Genomic DNA, 17097 nt, shown 5'->3' with positions numbered 1-17097 from the left:
TGTCCCCCAATGGGGTCTCTGCGTCCCCCCATGTATCTCTATGGGGGTCTCCATGGTGTCCCCAGGTGACCTCTGGGAGGCGGCCCCCGGGGCCCAGGAGCCGCCGTGGCTGCACCGGGAGCGAGCTCAGTTCCGGCAGCACCGGGACCGGGACGGGGACGGGGCCCTGGGGCCGGAGGAGCTCGGGCTTTGGCTCCGCCCCCCGGGCCCGGATTGGGCGCAGCTGGAGGCGGAGCACCTCGTGCACCACACGGACACCGACGGGGTGAGCCCCGCCCACAACACAAGCCCCGCCCCTTCCCACTGCCGCTCCCTCCTTGCTCCTCCCACTGCCCCTCCCCTTTTGCCCCTCCCCACCCCCCTTTCCCCTCCCACCCCCCTCTTGTCCCTCCCCCACCCAGTTCCTCCCGCCCCTCCCATTTCCCCACCCCCACCCATGGCCCCTCCCCCACCAAATCCCCCCTCCCCCCCGCTTTATCCCTATTGGGCTCCTGGATGGGGATGGGGGAGGGGCCCCATTTCTGATGTGTTGACGGGAGGGGGGAGGGGGATGTGGAGGTGTAGGGACCCATAGAGCCCCATAAGTACCCATAGAGCCCCATAGGGACCCATAGCGCCCCACATGGCCCCCCTGTGCCCCATAGGACGGGCTGCTGACGGAGGCCGAGGTCCTGGCCAACTGGGAGATGTTTGTGGGGAGCCAGGCCACGAACTATGGGGAGGACCTGGAGCAGCCCCACGATGAGCTCTGAGCCCTATGGGGCCTATGGAGCCCTATGGGGCACCTGGAGCAGCCCCACGATGAGCTCTGAGTCCTATGGGGCCCATGGAGCCCTATGGGGAACGTGGATCCCTATGGGGCATGTGGAGCCCTATGGGGCACCGGAACTACCTATGGGGTGCATGGAGCCCTGTGGGGCACCTGGATCCCTATGGGGCACATGGAGCCCTATGGGGCAGCGGAACCACCTATGGGGCGCATGGAGCCCTATGGGGCACGTGGACCCCTATGGAGCGCATGGACTGTTATGGGGCGCATGGAGCCCTATGGGGTACCGGGACACACTGTGGGGCACACGGACCCCCATGGACCCCTATGGGGCTCATGGTTCCCTATGGGGCACTGTTGTGCCGGGGGGGGGGGGCCCCCACGTGTGTGTGTGACCTTTGTGCACTCAATAAACCTTTACCCCTCCCCCCATCGATGACGTCGCCCCCGATGACGTCACCACCTCAATGACGTCACTGCTTTATTCCTTCCCATATAAAAACATAACTTATGAAAGGGGGGGGGTGCAGGGGGGGAGGGGACAAGAGCAGGATCCACCCCTCCCCCAACCCCATCATGGGGGGGGGGGAGGGGGAACCAATAACAGTGACCCCTCCCCCCATAAGAATAAAGGGGGTGCGGTTGAAGCCCCCAGCCCCACACTGAATGGGGGTGATGGGGGGAGGTTTTGGGGTGCTCCCCCCGGTTTTGGGGTCCCCCCTCCCATTTTGAGGGTGTTAACCCCTTTTTTGGGGTCCCCCTCCCATTTCTGGGGTTTCCCCTCCCATTTTTGGGGTGCTCCCCCCCATTTTGGGGTCCCCCCTCCCCCGTTTTGGGGTCCCCCCTAACGCATGCGGTAGTCGGTGGAGCAGGAGAGCTCGCAGAGCTGCCCCTTGAAGTCCAGGTCAATGGTGAAGTCCAGGTCGCGCTATGGGGCAGAGGGGGGGCAGGGAGGTTATGGGGCAGATGGGGGGCGGGGTCCCCAACACTCACCCCAATCAGGGCCCCCCTCAGCCCATGGAGCCCCCTCTATAGGTAAACAAGAGCTCCCCCTGTGTCCCCCCATTGATCCCCACTGTTCCCATTGAGCCCCATGGTTCCCATTGATGCCCATTATCCCCATTGACCCCCATTGTTCCCATTGATCCCCATTGTCCCCAATGTGCCCTCCACTGCCTCCATTGCCCTACTGTCCCCCACCATCACCTCCAATGTCCCCCCATCGCCCCCATTACCCCATTGCCCCCCATTACCCCATAGCCCCCCATAGCCCCCATCACCCCATAGCCCCCCATAGCCCCCATCACCCCATAGCCCCCCCCGTCTCACGTTGTTCTTGGCATTGGGCCTCACGCTGATGGTCCCGAAGATCTCCTCCCCGCTCTTGACGGTCAGGTAATCCTCCATGTAGAACACGGTCTGCTTCCAGTGCGTGTACGGGGACTCCGGGCCTGGGGGCGGAGCCACGCTGGGGGCGGGGCCACGCTTGGGGGCGGGGCTGCGCTTGGGGGTGGAAGCTGCGCTTGGGGGCGGAGCCACGCTTGGGGGCGGAGCTACGCTTGGAGGGGGAGCCGCGCTTGGGGGCGGAGCCGCGCTGGGGGGCGGAGCTGCGCTTGGGGGCTGGGAGCTGCGCTTGGGGGGGGGGGAGCCGCGCTTGGGGGTCAGGAACCCCCCTATGGAGAGTAGGACCCACACTTGGGGGCCCAGAACCCCCCTATGGGGAGCAGGACCCACACTTGGGGAGCAGGAACCCCCCTATGGGAGCAGGACCCACACTTGGGGGGCAAGAACCCCCTATGGGGAGCAGGAGCCACACATGGGGAACAGGACCCACACTTGGGGGGCGGCACCCACACTTGGGGAGGCAGGAACCCCCCTATAGGGAGCAGAACCCACACTTGTGGGGCAGGAACCCCCCTATGGGGAACAAGACCCCCCCCATGGGGCGATGCATCCCCCCCCGCTATGGCGCAATGGCTGCTCCCCATTGCCCTCGCCCCCAGGCCTGCCGCGACTGGTCCCTCACCTTTAGCCCCGCACCTTAGGAACACTGTGATTGGCTGCTTGCCGCAATCCACAGCCCTTGGGCATGCAGTGATTGGCTGCTTCCCCTGAGCTTCAACCCATAGGCACACCCTGGTTGGCTACTCACCCTGATCCCTGCTCCTTAGGCACACAGTGATTGGCTGCTTGCCCCAATCCCCCCCTCTTAGGCGCGCAGTGATTGGCCGCTCACCCTGCTCCCTGCCCTTTAGGCGTGCTGTGATTGGCTGATCAGCCCAATCCCCACCCCATAGACGCGCCCTGATTGGCTGCCCGCCCCGCTGCCCGCCCCCGAGGCGCGCCCTGATTGGCCGCTCACTGGTGGAGAAGCCGGTGCGCTTGTGGCAGCGCGTGAACTCGATGTTGAAGTAGGCGACGAGCGCGTGGACGTAGTCGTTGCGCTTCACCTGCAGGCAGAAGGGGGCCGTGAAGCTCAGGTCCTCCGGCTTCACCGACGCAAGGTCCACTTCCTGTAACCATAGAGAGCATAGAGAGACACCATAGAGAGACCATAGAGATCATAGAGACATCATAGAGAGAGCAGAGAGACATCATAGAGAGAGCAGAGAGAGGGGCCGTGAAGCTCAGGTCCTCCAGCTTCACTGCAGCGAGATCCACTTCCTGCCATAGAGAGGGGGGGAGAAACCGTAGAGATACACCATAGAGAGGGAGCATAGACAGACCATAGAGATCATAGAGAGACCATAGAGAGAGCATAGAGAGACCATAGAGAGAGCATAGAGAGAGCATAGAGAGACCATAGAGAGAGCATAGAGAGACATAGAGAGAGCATAGAGAGCATAGTGAGACATGTTTTGTGGCTTGTTACAGTAATGATTCTGGTACTGGTGACAGGATGCTATAACTGTGTTATTGACTGTTGTTTGCTTGGTTGAATGTAAGTCTCTGTCTCTGTCTCAAGTGTTGTAACTGTGTGGAGTGTGCCTGGGGATCCTGTCTGTGTGTGTGTGAATGTGAGATTGACAATGGAAAACCAGCAGATGAAGAGATCTTGAGAAAGAATCCTTTTGGGTGCATTTTGGCACCCTGGAAAGAACTTGGAGGGGCTCCTGGGGGCTTGGTAAATAGGAAAATATTGGTAAAATATTGTAACCAATGGTGGCACTTTGTATACTTTGGAAGATCAGGAAAAATGGCCTAAAAATGGAGCTCTGAACTATAATACAGTGTTCCAATTAATGTTGTTTTAAGGGGGCAAGGGAAATGGGATGAGGTAACGTATGCAGGTGCGTTTTTCACTGTAAGAAATCACCCAGAGTGACAGACTGAATGCAAAATTAATATAGCTCCACCAGATTCCTTAATTTTGGCTTTGGAAAAGGACAGGGGAAAACTGAAAGTTTTGCTGGAGATGCTCAGCCTGTGACATTGGGGAAGGATGTTTAAAGTGAAAGAACAGTAATCAGGAAGACAGGGTGGAAAATCACGGACCACAGGTACCTCCGAGAGGAGCACCCTCTGCCTCTGTCCTATCTGATAGTGATGAGGAGGAAGAGATTGCTGTCACTGGCAACCAGCGGCACATCCACGTTCAGAGTTAAGAAGGGGTTAAACCAGAAGCGCTCTTGCAGAGGCAGCACCTGCAGCCCTGCAGAGCAGGGGGAGCCACAGTGAGAACAAGGGAGAAACAAAGGGAAAACCAAGAGGGAAAGGAGGGGAGCTCGAGCAGCTCCAGTGTGAGCGTGGGAGGAGGTGGGGAGTGGGGTCCTCTGCTGTGGGGCCGGACCGGTGTGGGTGCTATGGGGGGCAGGCAGTGCCATGGGGTGGCTCCAGTGACTGAACTGGAACTGAACTGACGGGGACCTGGGGAATCTACCCTAGCAGATCCACTGGTTACATTAACACTAGGGACTAGGGGAAATAAAGTGGAATTTTAGTGGATACAGGAGCAAATTATTTGGTGTTAAATCAGAGAGAAAAGAATTCGAATTCGTTACAGATGTGGGAGCTACCGGCCACCAGGAAAGAAAAAAAAAAAAAGGCATTCTTTCTGAAACCTTTGAAGTACAAATTGGGAAAACAAACGGGAATGCACAAATTTCTCTGCATGCCAAATTCTCTAAAGTCTTTGTTAGGGCGAGAAGCAACATTTAAAGAAGGCAAAATGGAATTCAGAGTGAAAAACTATTAACTGCAGTTTTGGGTTTAATTCAACAGAAAAGTGAACAGGACCTCCCTGAAATAGAAGAACTCTTTAATGAGGTGTATGGGGGAGTTTGGGCACCTGAAGTTCCAGGTAAGGCAAGGAATGCTTTGCCTATCAAAACTGAAATAAAAAGGGGGGCCTGCCCAGTTTGAATTAAACAATATCCTCTAAGAATACAAGACAGAAGGGGAATTAAAGAAATAATGGATAAATGTTTAAGATATGGGTTATTAGTGGAATGTGAATCGGAGTGTAACGCTCCTATCTTACCAGTAAGGAAAGCAGATGGGAAAGCTCTAGGCTAGCTCAACATCTGAGGGCAATAAATAGAACAGTGGAGGACACCCACCCTGTGGTGCCTAATCCATACACGTTATTGACCAAACTAAAATTGGATCAGAAATGGTTTGCCATCCTGGATTTAAAGGGCGCTTTCTTTTGCTTGCCATTGGCCAAAGAAAGCCACAATTTATTTGCTTTCGAATGGGAGAATCCTGACAGAGGAAGGGAAACTCGATTAACTCGGACAGCATTGCCTAAAGGGTTAAAAACAGTCCAGCAATTGTTGGAAATCAGCTCACATGAGAACTGGAATCATGGCAGCCACCCCCTCAAAGGGGACTCTGTTACAGTATGTGGGTGACCTGTTCACTGCTACAGAAACAGAGGAAGAATGGATCCAGTGGACAATGGAACTGTTCTGGGACTGGATGGTTCTCGGGTACCCAGACAAGGCCCAACGAACCCAAACCCGAGTTTCCTGCCTCGGATATGAAACAACAGGAGGACAGAGAGAACTTGGAGCTGCCAGGAAAGAAGCCATTTGTGAGACTCCATGACCAGCGACCGTCAAGGAGCTCCGGACATCCCTGGGAATGACTGGATGGTGCAGACATTGGATCCATGATTATGGTGTTCTGGTAAGACCCCTATATGAACTGGTGAAGGGAAACTCTCCCTCTTTAGAATGGACTGATACAGCAGAGGGGGGGTTTAGAAGCTTAAAACCAGAGCTAATGAGAACTGCAGCTCTGTGACTCCTGGAGGTGACTGAATCCTTTTGGCTCTATTCCTGTGAAGGACAGGGAACAGCTTTGGGGGTCCTTGCTCAGAAACCAGGACCCTGCAGAAGGGCAGTGGCCTATTTCTCAAACCAGCTGGATGAAGCGAGCAAAGGATGGCCCGGATGCCTAAGGGCTATGGCAGCAGTTATCATGAATATTGAAGAGGCTGCAAATTCACCTTGGGACAAAAGATCACTGTGCCAGTGTCCCATGTGGTGTCAGCAGTCCTGGAGCAGAAAGGAGCCCACTGGTTATCTCCTTCACGCTATTTTAAATACCAGGCTGCCATTGTAGAACAGGATGATACAGAGATTATGGTCCCTAACGCTGTGAATCCAACATCCTTTTGCAGGAGCAATCAACAGAACCACTGACACACAACTGCTTCACCACCATAGAGACTGTGTATTCGAGCCGACCAGACTTGAAAGAAAAACCTCTGGAAGATGCTGATTCTTGGTTTACTGATGGGAGCAGCTCCATGAAAAATGGTAAAGGAAAGGCAGGATATGCAGGAAACCCTACAGTCACTGGAAGCTGTTCAGTACCTCAAGAAGCAGCTGTTGTGTGCTGTAAAGGGCATCAGCAAGGTGGCTCTGATCAGGAAACTGGAAATAATTTGGCTGGTTTTGAAGCCAAACAATCTCAAATCATGTCCTTAATCCCTGATGGCAAACCAACAATTGAAAAACCTAAACCTAGGTACTCGAAAGAGGATGGAAAATTGATTGAGGATCTAGAGGGACAGGAAAGTAAAGAGGGTTGGGCTCAAATACCTGATGGTCCAATTGTAATCCCCTATAACCAGCTCTGGATGTTAGCTCAGGAAGAACATAATAAAACTCATTGGGGTAGCAACTCTTTGTATAAATATTTAGACAAACAAATTGTAGGAAGGAATCTATACACCACAGTTCAATGAGTGACAAAACAATGTCAGCTATGCCTTAAGAATAACCCTAAAACTGGAAACAGAAATCAAACTGGGACAACTGGGAGAGGAAGTTATCCGGGACAGCAGTGGCAAAGACTTTTCTGAGTTACCAAGAGAAGGGGGCTATCGATACTTGTTGGTGTTAACAGATGCTTTTCCAGGCTGGCCACAAGCATTCCCCTGTAGGATAAATAACGCAAGACAGGTGATTAAAACGTTATTAAATGAAATAATGCCTCGTTTTGGAGCACCAGCGGCGATTTCTTCCGACACTTTAGTGCCAAATTGTTACAAGAAATTAGCAAACAGTTAGAAACTGATTGGCAACTGCATGTTCCACATAGGCCTCGGGCCAGTGGGCAAGCAGAACAGATGAACCATCTGATTTAACAACACACTGGTAAAATATGTCAGGAAACGGATTTATATTGGTGCCAGGCATTGCCACTGGCTCTGTTAAGGATTCGAACTAAACCCCGGTCAGAAGAAGAGGTTAGCCCATTTGAGATTCTGTATGGAAGCCCGGATCAGTCCCAGTTTAAAAGAGAAAGTCTTCAGGAAGTAGGAGAAGGCTATCTCCAACAGTTCCTGATCAATCTGGGAAAGCAGTTGGAGGAGATAAATAAGAGAATAGTGGGGACCAGAGCCCGAGGTTTGGATTATCCCATTCACACTTTCAGGTCTGGAGACTGGGTCTGTGTTAGGAATTATTCAGGAGATGCTCTAGAGGAGAAGTGGAGCGGACTATACCAGATATTATTGATCACCTGTACAGCAGTGAAGATAAAGGAACAGCCTGCTTGGATGCATTATTCAAGAATAAGGAAAGCACCAGAGCCAGAGAAGACAGGGCGGATCGAACCTTCAGGACCCTTGAGTATGAAATTGCATCGGTCATAATTTGGGCTCATGATAACTGGCCACAAGCTTGGGACCAGAACTTATATCTGAAATTAGTGCAGAATGTTACTAATGTTTTAATGGTAGTGACTGTTGGGTGTGTGCACAGTTGCCTAAATCAGGAGACAGCCTGGATCTCCCATTAATTGGAGTTCCAATTCCTAACACTGCCTCATGGACAATCTGTGGGTGAACACCAGTAATCTGTATTCGAAGGAAAGGTTAACATTTGGAAGAGTTAATCCTAATGGAGATAACAAATATTATACCTGTGCACAAAGATGTGTTACACCAGAAACCAGGGTAAGGAATTTTGCTTGTTTAAATAGCACAGATGTAGGTCACCATTCAAACTGCAACCATGCTATTGCTATAGATGGTATCGTAGTTCAATGGGGCCCATTCCTAAAGGGAAAGGATGGTATTGGCTATGGGGAAAAAATGCTTGTAAGACTCTGCCCCCCAGCTGGAAGGGGGCATGCACCTTAGGTGCCGTAATACCTGATTTTACTATTATTGATGAGTACCCTTCTGGGACCTGGGTTAGGAGTTTTGCTGAACGGATTCAACGGGGGTTTAACCCTGTTATTGAACGGCACACCGCATCTCATGGCTTTGTAAGAGGGCTCAGTCCATCTTGGGGAGCAAGTGAATGAGAGAAGGCAATTGGGAATATCTCAGCAACCACAGAGGAAATGGAAAGCAAAAACATTGATATAATCCAGGCAGAACAACAAGAGATAACCAGCCTGTCTGAAGCAGTATTACCAAACCGAATGGCTCTAGGCATGTTATTGGCATCACAAGGAGGGGTTTGTTCCATAATCCATGAAAGCTGTTGTTCCCATATAGACCAAAGCGGCAGAATTGAGACAGATCTGGAGGAAATTTGGAAACAAACTAAGATATTTCCTGAAATGGCCACGGATGGCACCTGCTGGGGTTCACTTCATGGTTCCCCGCTCTCTCCTGCTTGAGGGAACTGCTTGCAGGGATACTGGTGTGAATTGCTCTAATATTGATTACTCGTGGTGTGATTCAGTGCTCCCTCGGGTGTTGTAAATGGTCTATGGCAAATTATGAAGAGTGGGAAAGGGATGGAATTAAGCAGCAAGTAGAAACGGGAAACTATTTCAAAAAGACTTTTGATGGTGATGGCAATATATAGAAAAGAAAAGAGAGTGGCAAAAGATTTGCAAGAGGACAGAAAGGGGGGAGTTGAGGCAAGGGGGGCACGGAATTACAAGATGGGATATGGAAATCTTTAGCAGTAGCTTTCAGTAGTGTTACGTTTGACGGCTTTGGAACAGCAGCAATGGGAAATGACTGAGGTGCAGGGTACACAGAGAAAAATACAGAGAGAGTGCAGCTAGAGAACATAGTGAGAGTTCTCACAGGATAAATCGCTATGGTTGACACAGCTTTAAGAGAAAACAGCCTAGGAAAACAGGACACGGGGATAAGGGGGATCTGGGAACCGCAGGTGTCCAGGATGGGCTGCAGTTGAGCTAACTGGTAAGTAGGAGGATGGGAGGATTATTATGTCTGTGGTGCTATGAACCCATTAAACTGGTCTGAGCATCCACTGCGCGTGCTTCAGAGGCTGCCAGAGGTGATGAAGATCGTTGGGAGAAGGAACCGACCCTCAGAGACCAGCACAATTCTGTACGCATGGGGGGAACCCTCTGGAAAGTGATGTAATCCATACGTAGCCTCATGAATATGTATGCATGCCCAGGGGCTATAGAAGGGTGGCTTGTATAGCAATAGGGGACACACGTCAGGAGGAGTTATCCCCGTGTCCCCCGGCGCCGCATTAAGGAATACCTGCTTGTCAGCTAGAAAACTGTCCGAATCAATGGAGATACACCATAGAGGGACCATAGAGACGCCATAGAGAGACAGAGTGGCCATAGAGACACCATAGAGAAACCATAGAGTGGCCATAGAGAGCATAAAAGACCATACAGAGACCATAGAGAGACCATAGAGACACATAGAGACAGCATAGAGCAGCCATAGAGAGACACCATAGAGTGGCCATAGAGAGACCACAGAGAGAGACCATAGAGACACATAGAGACAGCATAGAGCAGCCATAGAGAGACCACAGAGAGGACCCATACAGCCCCCCAGCGCCCCACAGCCCCCACCTTGATGAGGCAGGCGTTGGTCACGAGCTGCTTGGGGTCCACGACGTCCACCAGGGGCTCCTTGATGGCCACGTCCTTGATGCAGGACATGTCGAAGCCATAGACGTTCTCCCACCCTAGAGATGTGTGGGGCAGGGGGCGTCAATGGGGCCGGCCCCATAGAGATGTGTGGGGCAGGAGGCGTCAATGGGGCCAGCCCCATAGAGATGTGTGGGGCAGGGGGAGTCAATGGGGCCGGCCCCACGGCGAGCGCCCCCTGGTGGATGGGAGGAATGAACACCCCCCATTGCTTACAATGGATCTTGTAGTCCTTGTACTGCCGGTCCTCAATGGCCGTCACGTAGAGGGTGGCGCGGTCGGGGAAGATGAGGCCATCGGGGATCTATGGGGCACAAGGGGAGCTATGGGGCACAGGGGGGGCTATGGGGCATAAGGGAGCACAATGGGTTCTATGGGGCACAGGGGGCTATGGGGCACAAGGGGAGCTGTGGGGCACAAGGGGAGCTGTGGGGCACAAGGGAGGCTATGGGGAACAAGGGGGCTGTGGGGCACAAGGGGGCTGTGGGGCACAAGGGGGGCTATGGGGCACAAATGGGTCTATGGGGCAGGCTATGGGGCAGCCCCACTGACCAGCCACTTGTCCCGGGCATAGATGACCGTGTTCAGCATGGACTCATAGAACAGGCAGTAGCCATAGGGCTCTATGGGGCAGGCTATGGGGCAGCCCCACTGACCAGCCACTTGTCCCGGGCATAGATGACCGTGTTCAGCATGGACTCATAGAACAGGCAGTAGCCATAGGGCTCTATGGGGCAGGCTATGGGGCAGCCCCACTGACCAGCCACTTGTCCCGGGCATAGATGACCGTGTTCAGCATGGACTCATAGAACAGGCAGTAGCCATAGGGCTCTATGGGGCAGGCTATGGGGCAGCCCCACTGACCAGCCACTTGTCCCGGGCATAGATGACCGTGTTCAGCATGGACTCATAGAACAGGCAGTAGCCATAGGGCTCTATGGGGCAGGCTATGGGGCAGCCCCACTGACCAGCCACTTGTCCCGGGCATAGATGACCGTGTTCAGCATGGACTCATAGAACAGGCAGTAGCCATAGGGCTCTATGGGGCAGGCTATGGGGCAGCCCCACTGACCAGCCACTTGTCCCGGGCATAGATGACCGTGTTCAGCATGGACTCATAGAACAGGCAGTAGCCATAGGGCTCTATGGGGCAGGCTATGGGGCAGCCCCACTGACCAGCCACTTGTCCCGGGCATAGATGACCGTGTTCAGCATGGACTCATAGAACAGGCAGTAGCCATAGGGCTCTATGGGGCAGGCTATGGGGCAGCCCCACTGACCAGCCACTTGTCCCGGGCATAGATGACCGTGTTCAGCATGGACTCATAGAACAGGCAGTAGCCATAGGGCTCTATGGGGCAGGCTATGGGGCAGCCCCACTGACCAGCCACTTGTCCCGGGCATAGATGACCGTGTTCAGCATGGACTCATAGAACAGGCAGTAGCCCATCCACTCGCTGATGATCACGTCCACCTTGGCCACCGGCAGCTCCACCTCCTCCACCTTGCCCTTGATGATGGAGATCACTGGGAGAGAGGGGAAGGGGTTAGGGGGCGGCTATGGGGCAGTTATGGGGCGCTATGGGGCACTATGGGGCCCTATGGGGCAGTTATGGGTTGCTATGGGGCAGTTACTGGTCACTATGGGTCTCTATGGGGCAGTTATGGGTCGCTATGGGGCAGTTACCGGGCGCTATGGGGCAGTTATGGGGCGCTATGGGTCGCTATGGGGCAGTTACCGGGCACTATGGGGCAGTTAGCAGTCACTATGGGGCGGCTATGGGGCGCTATGGGGCAGTTGTGGGTCACTATGGGGTGCTATGGATCAGTTACAGGTCGCTATGGGGCGCTATGGGGCAGTTAGCAGTCACTATGGGGCACTATTGGGCAGTTACTGGTCACTATGGGGCGCTATGGGGCAGTTATGGGTCACTATGGGGCGCTATGGGGCAGTTATGGGTCGCTACGGGGCACTATGGGGCAATTACCGGTCACTATGGGTTGCTATGGGTCGCTATAGGGCAGTTACGGGTCGCTATGGGCCAGTTATGGGTCGCTATGGGTCGCTATGGGGCAGTTATAGGTTGCTATGGGGCAGGCTCTCACCATGATCCAGTTTATTGGCTTTGATGATCTTGACGGCGTAGTCGGAGATGCTCGAGCACTCGATCTGGGGGGGAACAGGGGGGGTGAGACCCACAGCGGCCCCATAGAGCCCCATAGAGACCCCTCAGCCCCCTATTGCCCCTTTAAGACCCCACAGACCCCCTTTAAGGCCCCATAGACTGCCTTAAAGACCCTATAGGAGCCCCATTGGCTCCCCTTTCAGCCCCCTTGGACCCCCACAGACCCCCCTTTAAGCCCCCATAGGACACCCATAGACCCACATAGCCCCCATCTTTAACCCGCCACAGGACCCCACTGACCCCCATAGCCCCCCCTTACCCCAATGACCCCCATAGGACCCCATAGCCCCCCCTTACCCCAATGACCCCCATAGACCCCTTTACCCCATAGACCCCCATAGCCCCCCATAGGATCCCCATAGCCCCACCCTTTAACCCCCCATAGAACCCATAGACCCCCATAGACCCCCCTTAACTCCCCATAGGACCCCATTGACACCCATAGCCCCCCATAGCGCCCCCCCTTACCCCAATGACCCCCATGGACCCCTTTAAGCCCCATAGGACCCCTCTAGTCCCCCCCTTACCGCAATGACCCCCATAGCCGCCCCTTACCCCACTGACCCCCATAGACCCCTTTAAGCCCCATAGTCCCCCATAGCCCCCCATAGGACCCCCCATAGCCCCCCCTCACCCCAATGACCCTCCTGGCGCCGGCCTTGGCGGCGAACATGCAGAGGATCCCGGTGCCGCTGCCCACGTCCAGCACGACCCGGTCCTTGAAGAGGTGGCGGTTGTGGAACATGGAGTTCCGGTAGGTGAGGGTGCGCACCTCGTCCTTGAGCATCTCCTATGGGGACAGGGTTTGGGGTGAAAAAAGGCGATTTTGGGAAAAATGGGGTTTGGGGTGAAAAAAGGCGATTTTGGGAAAAATGGGGTTTGGGGTGAAAAAAGGCGATTTTGGGAAAAATGGGGTTTGGGGTGAAAAAAGGCGATTTTGGTAAAAATGGGGTTTGGGGTAAAAAAAGGTGATTTTGGTAAAGAGGGTTTTGGGGTGAAAAACAGGGGTTTTGGGAAAGAGGCGGCTCTGGAACATGGGGTTCCGGTAGGTGAGGGTGCGCACCTCGGCCTTGAGCATCTCCTATGGGGGTTTGGGGGGAAAAAAGGGGGTTTTGGTAAAAAGGTTTTTGGGGTGAAAAAGGCGATTTTGGTGAAGATGGTTTTGGGGTGCAAAAAGGTGATTTTGGTAGATATTTCTGGGGTGAAAAAAGTGGTTTTTTGTAAAAAGGGTTTTGGAGTGAAAAATGGGGTCTTTGAGAGGGGTTTGGGGTGAAAAAAAGGATTTTTGTAAAGACATTTTTGGGGCAAAAAAAGGTGATTTTGGTAAAGACTTTCGGGGTGAAAAAAGTTTTTTTTGAGGAATGTTTTCAGGGTGAAAAAACCCAGGTTTTTGGGCAGCAGGTTTTCAGAGCAAAAAAAGGGGGTTTTGGGGTGAAAAACAGGGATTTTGGGAAAGAGGTTTTTTGGCTGAAAAGGTGGGATTTTGGGGGGCCAAAAGGGGGTTTTGGGGCAAAAAAGGGCGGTTTCAGGGCGAAAAAGGGCGCTCTTGGGGTGAAAAGGGGCGGTTTTGGGGTGAAAAAGGGGGTTTTTGGGTACCTCGTGGATGCCGAAGTGCGCGTAGGAGTCGAAGTAGTAATCCTTGGAGGTCATCTCCTCGGCGGGGGGCTTGGGGCTGGCGCTGGGGGGGCCGGAGACCTGGGGGGAGAGGGCCCCATAGGGGTCAGTGGGGCAGGGAGACCAATGGGGTCTATGGGGCAGGGAGCTCATAGGGATCTATGGGGTGGGGAGCCCACAGGGGTCTATGGGGCGGGGAGCCCAATGGGGTCTATGGGGCGGGGAGCCCAATGGGATCTGTGGGGCGGGGAGACCAATGGGGTCTATGGGGCGGGGAGCCCAATGGGATCTATGGGGCGGGGAGACCATAGGGATCTGTGGGGCCGGGAGACCACTGGGGTCTATGGGGCGGGGGGGGGCGGCCCCATGGGGGTCTATGGGGGGGCCCCCGCTGTTATCGCGATAGGACGGGCATCGTCCCCCCTCCATCGCGAGAGGCCCCGCCCCTCCCCCCTCCCCTTTGTTCCCGCGCTGGCGGGAGCCGCGTGGCGGGGGCGGGGCTTGCGGGAAGGGGGCGGGGCCCAGAGCCCCACGTGCGTGTGGGGCCCCCCCCAGCTCCATAGAGCCCCATTGAGCCCCATAGAAGCCCATAGAGCCTCCATTGAGCCCTACTGAGCCCCATAGAGCCTCCATTGAGCCCTATGGAGCGCCATAGAACCCCACTGATCCCCATTGAGCCTCCACTGACACCTATTGGGCCCCATAGAACCCCATAGAGCCTCCATTGATCCCTATGGTGCCCCATAGAGCCTCCATTGACCCCTACTGAGCCCCATAGAGCCCCATTGACCCCCACAGAGCCTCCATTGAACCCCATTGAGCCTCCACTGACCCCTATGGAGCACCATAGAGCCCTACAGAGCCCCACAGAGTCTCATAGTACCCTATAGAGCCCCACAGATCCCCACCGAGCCCCACAGAGACTCCAATAACCCCCATAGAACCCCATAGACGCTCACAGACCCCCCCCCAACCCCATTACGGACCCCATAGAGGGCCCCTGCCCCATAGAGCCCCCCCAACCACCCCAGTATAGGCCCCACAGAGCCCTATAGACGCCCCCCCACATAGAGGCCTCCGCGGCCCCAGTACGGGCCCCATAGAGACCCATAGAGCCCCATAGCGCCCCATAAAACCCCATAGGGACCCACAGAGCCCCACAGCACCCCACAGAGCCCCATAGGCCCCGCTCACCTCCATGATGCAGTTCGTCGCCGCCTCCGCCATCTTGTCCGCGCCGCCTGCCCCCCCTCCCCTCACGCACCGTCACCGACCCCGCTCCTTTTATAGCGCGGGCGGAACCAGTCCCTCCCCCCTTGCCTCCTCATTGGCCGCCGCTCCCCGAGGCCGCGCCGCGATTGGTCCGCGCCCTTTGTCCATCAACGGCGCGGAACCCCGCCCATATTCATAGATGGAGGGGACGCGGGGTGAGGGAGGAGCTGCGGCGCAGCGCAGAGCGCCCCCTAGCGGCGCGGAGGACCCTCCCCTTTTACCCCATAGATCAATGGGAGCCCAATGGGTTTCTATGGGGCGTTTATTGAGCATGGGGCCCCCCCCACAACCAGAAAAGGCCCGGATGTGGCCATTGGGGGGCAATGAAGGGGGGGTCACCAGGAGGGGACCCCAAAGCGAGCCACCAGCGCCTGCTGAGCATCCAGGTCCTTCTGCACCTTGCGCCGCATGTAGAATATGGGGCAGTCCCGGCTATGGGGGGAAATGGGGGTAATGGGGTGATGGGGGTAATGGGGGTGATGGGGGGAATGGGGGTGATGGGGGTAATGGGGGTGATGGGGGAATGGGGGTGATGGGGGGAATGGGGGGAATGGGGGTGATGGGGGAATGGGGGTGATGGGGGTAATGGGGGTAATGGGGGTGATGGGGGTAATGGGGTAAATGGGGGAATGGGGGGCAATGGGGGCAATGGGACTCAATGGGCTCAATGGGTTCAATGGGACTCAATGGATCTCAATGGCTCTCAATGGGATCAATGGGACTCAACGGGTCTCAATGGCTCTCAATGGGTGTCAATGGCTCTCAATGGATCTCAACGGGTCTCAGTGGGTTCAATGGGATTCAGTGGGGCTCAGTGGCGCTCAATGGGCTCAATGGGTGTCAATGGGTGTCAATGGCTCTCAATGGTTTCCAATGGGTGTCAATGGGTGTCAATGGGTATCAATGGGTGTCAATGGATGTCAATGGGTCCCAATGGTTCCCAATGGGTGTCAGTGGCTCCCAGTGGTTCCCAGTGGTTCCCAGTGGCCGCACCTGGTGCAGAGCACGTCCTGGTGCAGGGCGCTCTGGCACCGCTGGCACTGGCTCCAGAGGCGGGAGAAGCGCTGCTCCAGGGCCGCCAGGGCCCCCACCTGCAACAGCACCTCCCATAGACACAGAGGGACCCATAGAGACCCCATAGACACCATAGGGACCCCATAGACACCATAGGGACCCCATAGACACCATAGGGACCCATAGACCCCCCTATAGGCCACATAGACCCCCATAAACTCCTATAGAGCCCCCCATAGGCCCCCTATAGACCCAAGAGACCCCCCATAGGCACCATAGACCCCCATAGACCCCCCATAGGCCCCATAGATGCCTATAGAGCCCCCTATAGACCCCATAAACCCCTTAGACTCCTATAGAGCCCCCCATAGACTCCCCCATAGACCCCCATAGCCCCCATAGACCCCATAGCCCCTATAGACCCCATAGCCCCTATAGACCCCATAGCCCCCATAGACCCCCCTATAGACCCCCACAGACTCCCCATAGACCCCCCTATAGACCCCCACAGACTCCCAATAGACCCCCATAGACCCCCCATAGACCCCTATAGACCCCCATAGACCCCACTGCCCCCCCATCACCTCCTTCTGGTAGAGCTCAGCCTGGCGCTGGCTGCAGAAATCACAGACGGCTCCTGGGAACAGAGATGGGGCAATGGGGGGCAATGGGGGGCAGTTATGGGGCAATGGGGGCAGTTATGGATCAATAGGGGGCAGTTATGGGGCAAGAGGGGGCAATAAGGGGCAATGGCGGCAGTTATGGGGCAAGAGGGGGCGATAAAGTGGCAATGGGGGACACTGGGGGGCAATGGGATGCACTGGGAGGGAGGGGGTGGAAGCACACAATGGGTCCCTATGGCGCCTGCCCCGCAGCTCCCCCTAGCGGTGTCTCTATGGCATA

General features: G+C 55.3%; 1 protein-coding gene and 1 long non-coding RNA gene across 2 annotated transcripts; both read right to left on the bottom strand.

The window, feature by feature from the left end:
- Nucleotides 1–1599: 1599 nt before the first annotated feature.
- Nucleotides 1600–15135, bottom strand: LOC133213284 (protein arginine N-methyltransferase 1). The gene is made up of 10 exons (XM_061355434.1): nt 15103–15135; nt 13891–13989; nt 12929–13084; nt 12215–12278; nt 11493–11635; nt 10325–10412; nt 10031–10146; nt 3132–3282; nt 2099–2220; nt 1600–1697 (listed from the first exon to the last, which is right to left on the bottom strand). Exons 1-10 carry the CDS (start codon nt 15133–15135, stop codon nt 1614–1616), a joined length of 1056 nt encoding a protein of 351 aa, XP_061211418.1. The 3' UTR covers nt 1600–1613.
- A 402-nt stretch (nt 15136–15537) lies between these two features.
- Nucleotides 15538–16836, bottom strand: LOC133213293 (uncharacterized). The gene is made up of 3 exons (XR_009725766.1): nt 16779–16836; nt 16174–16271; nt 15538–15612 (listed from the first exon to the last, which is right to left on the bottom strand). It is a non-coding gene; the product is annotated as an uncharacterized LOC133213293 (long non-coding RNA).
- Nucleotides 16837–17097: the final 261 nt, after the last annotated feature.

Source organism: Neopsephotus bourkii, unplaced genomic scaffold, assembly GCF_033783945.1.
Source record: "Neopsephotus bourkii isolate Nb327-2 ecotype Australia unplaced genomic scaffold, CSIRO-AGI_Nbou_v1 NB_90, whole genome shotgun sequence".
Lineage (NCBI taxonomy): Eukaryota > Metazoa > Chordata > Aves > Psittaciformes > Psittacidae > Neopsephotus > Neopsephotus bourkii.
Note: the sequence above shows the minus strand (reverse complement) of the source record. Positions and strands in the feature narration are given on the sequence as shown.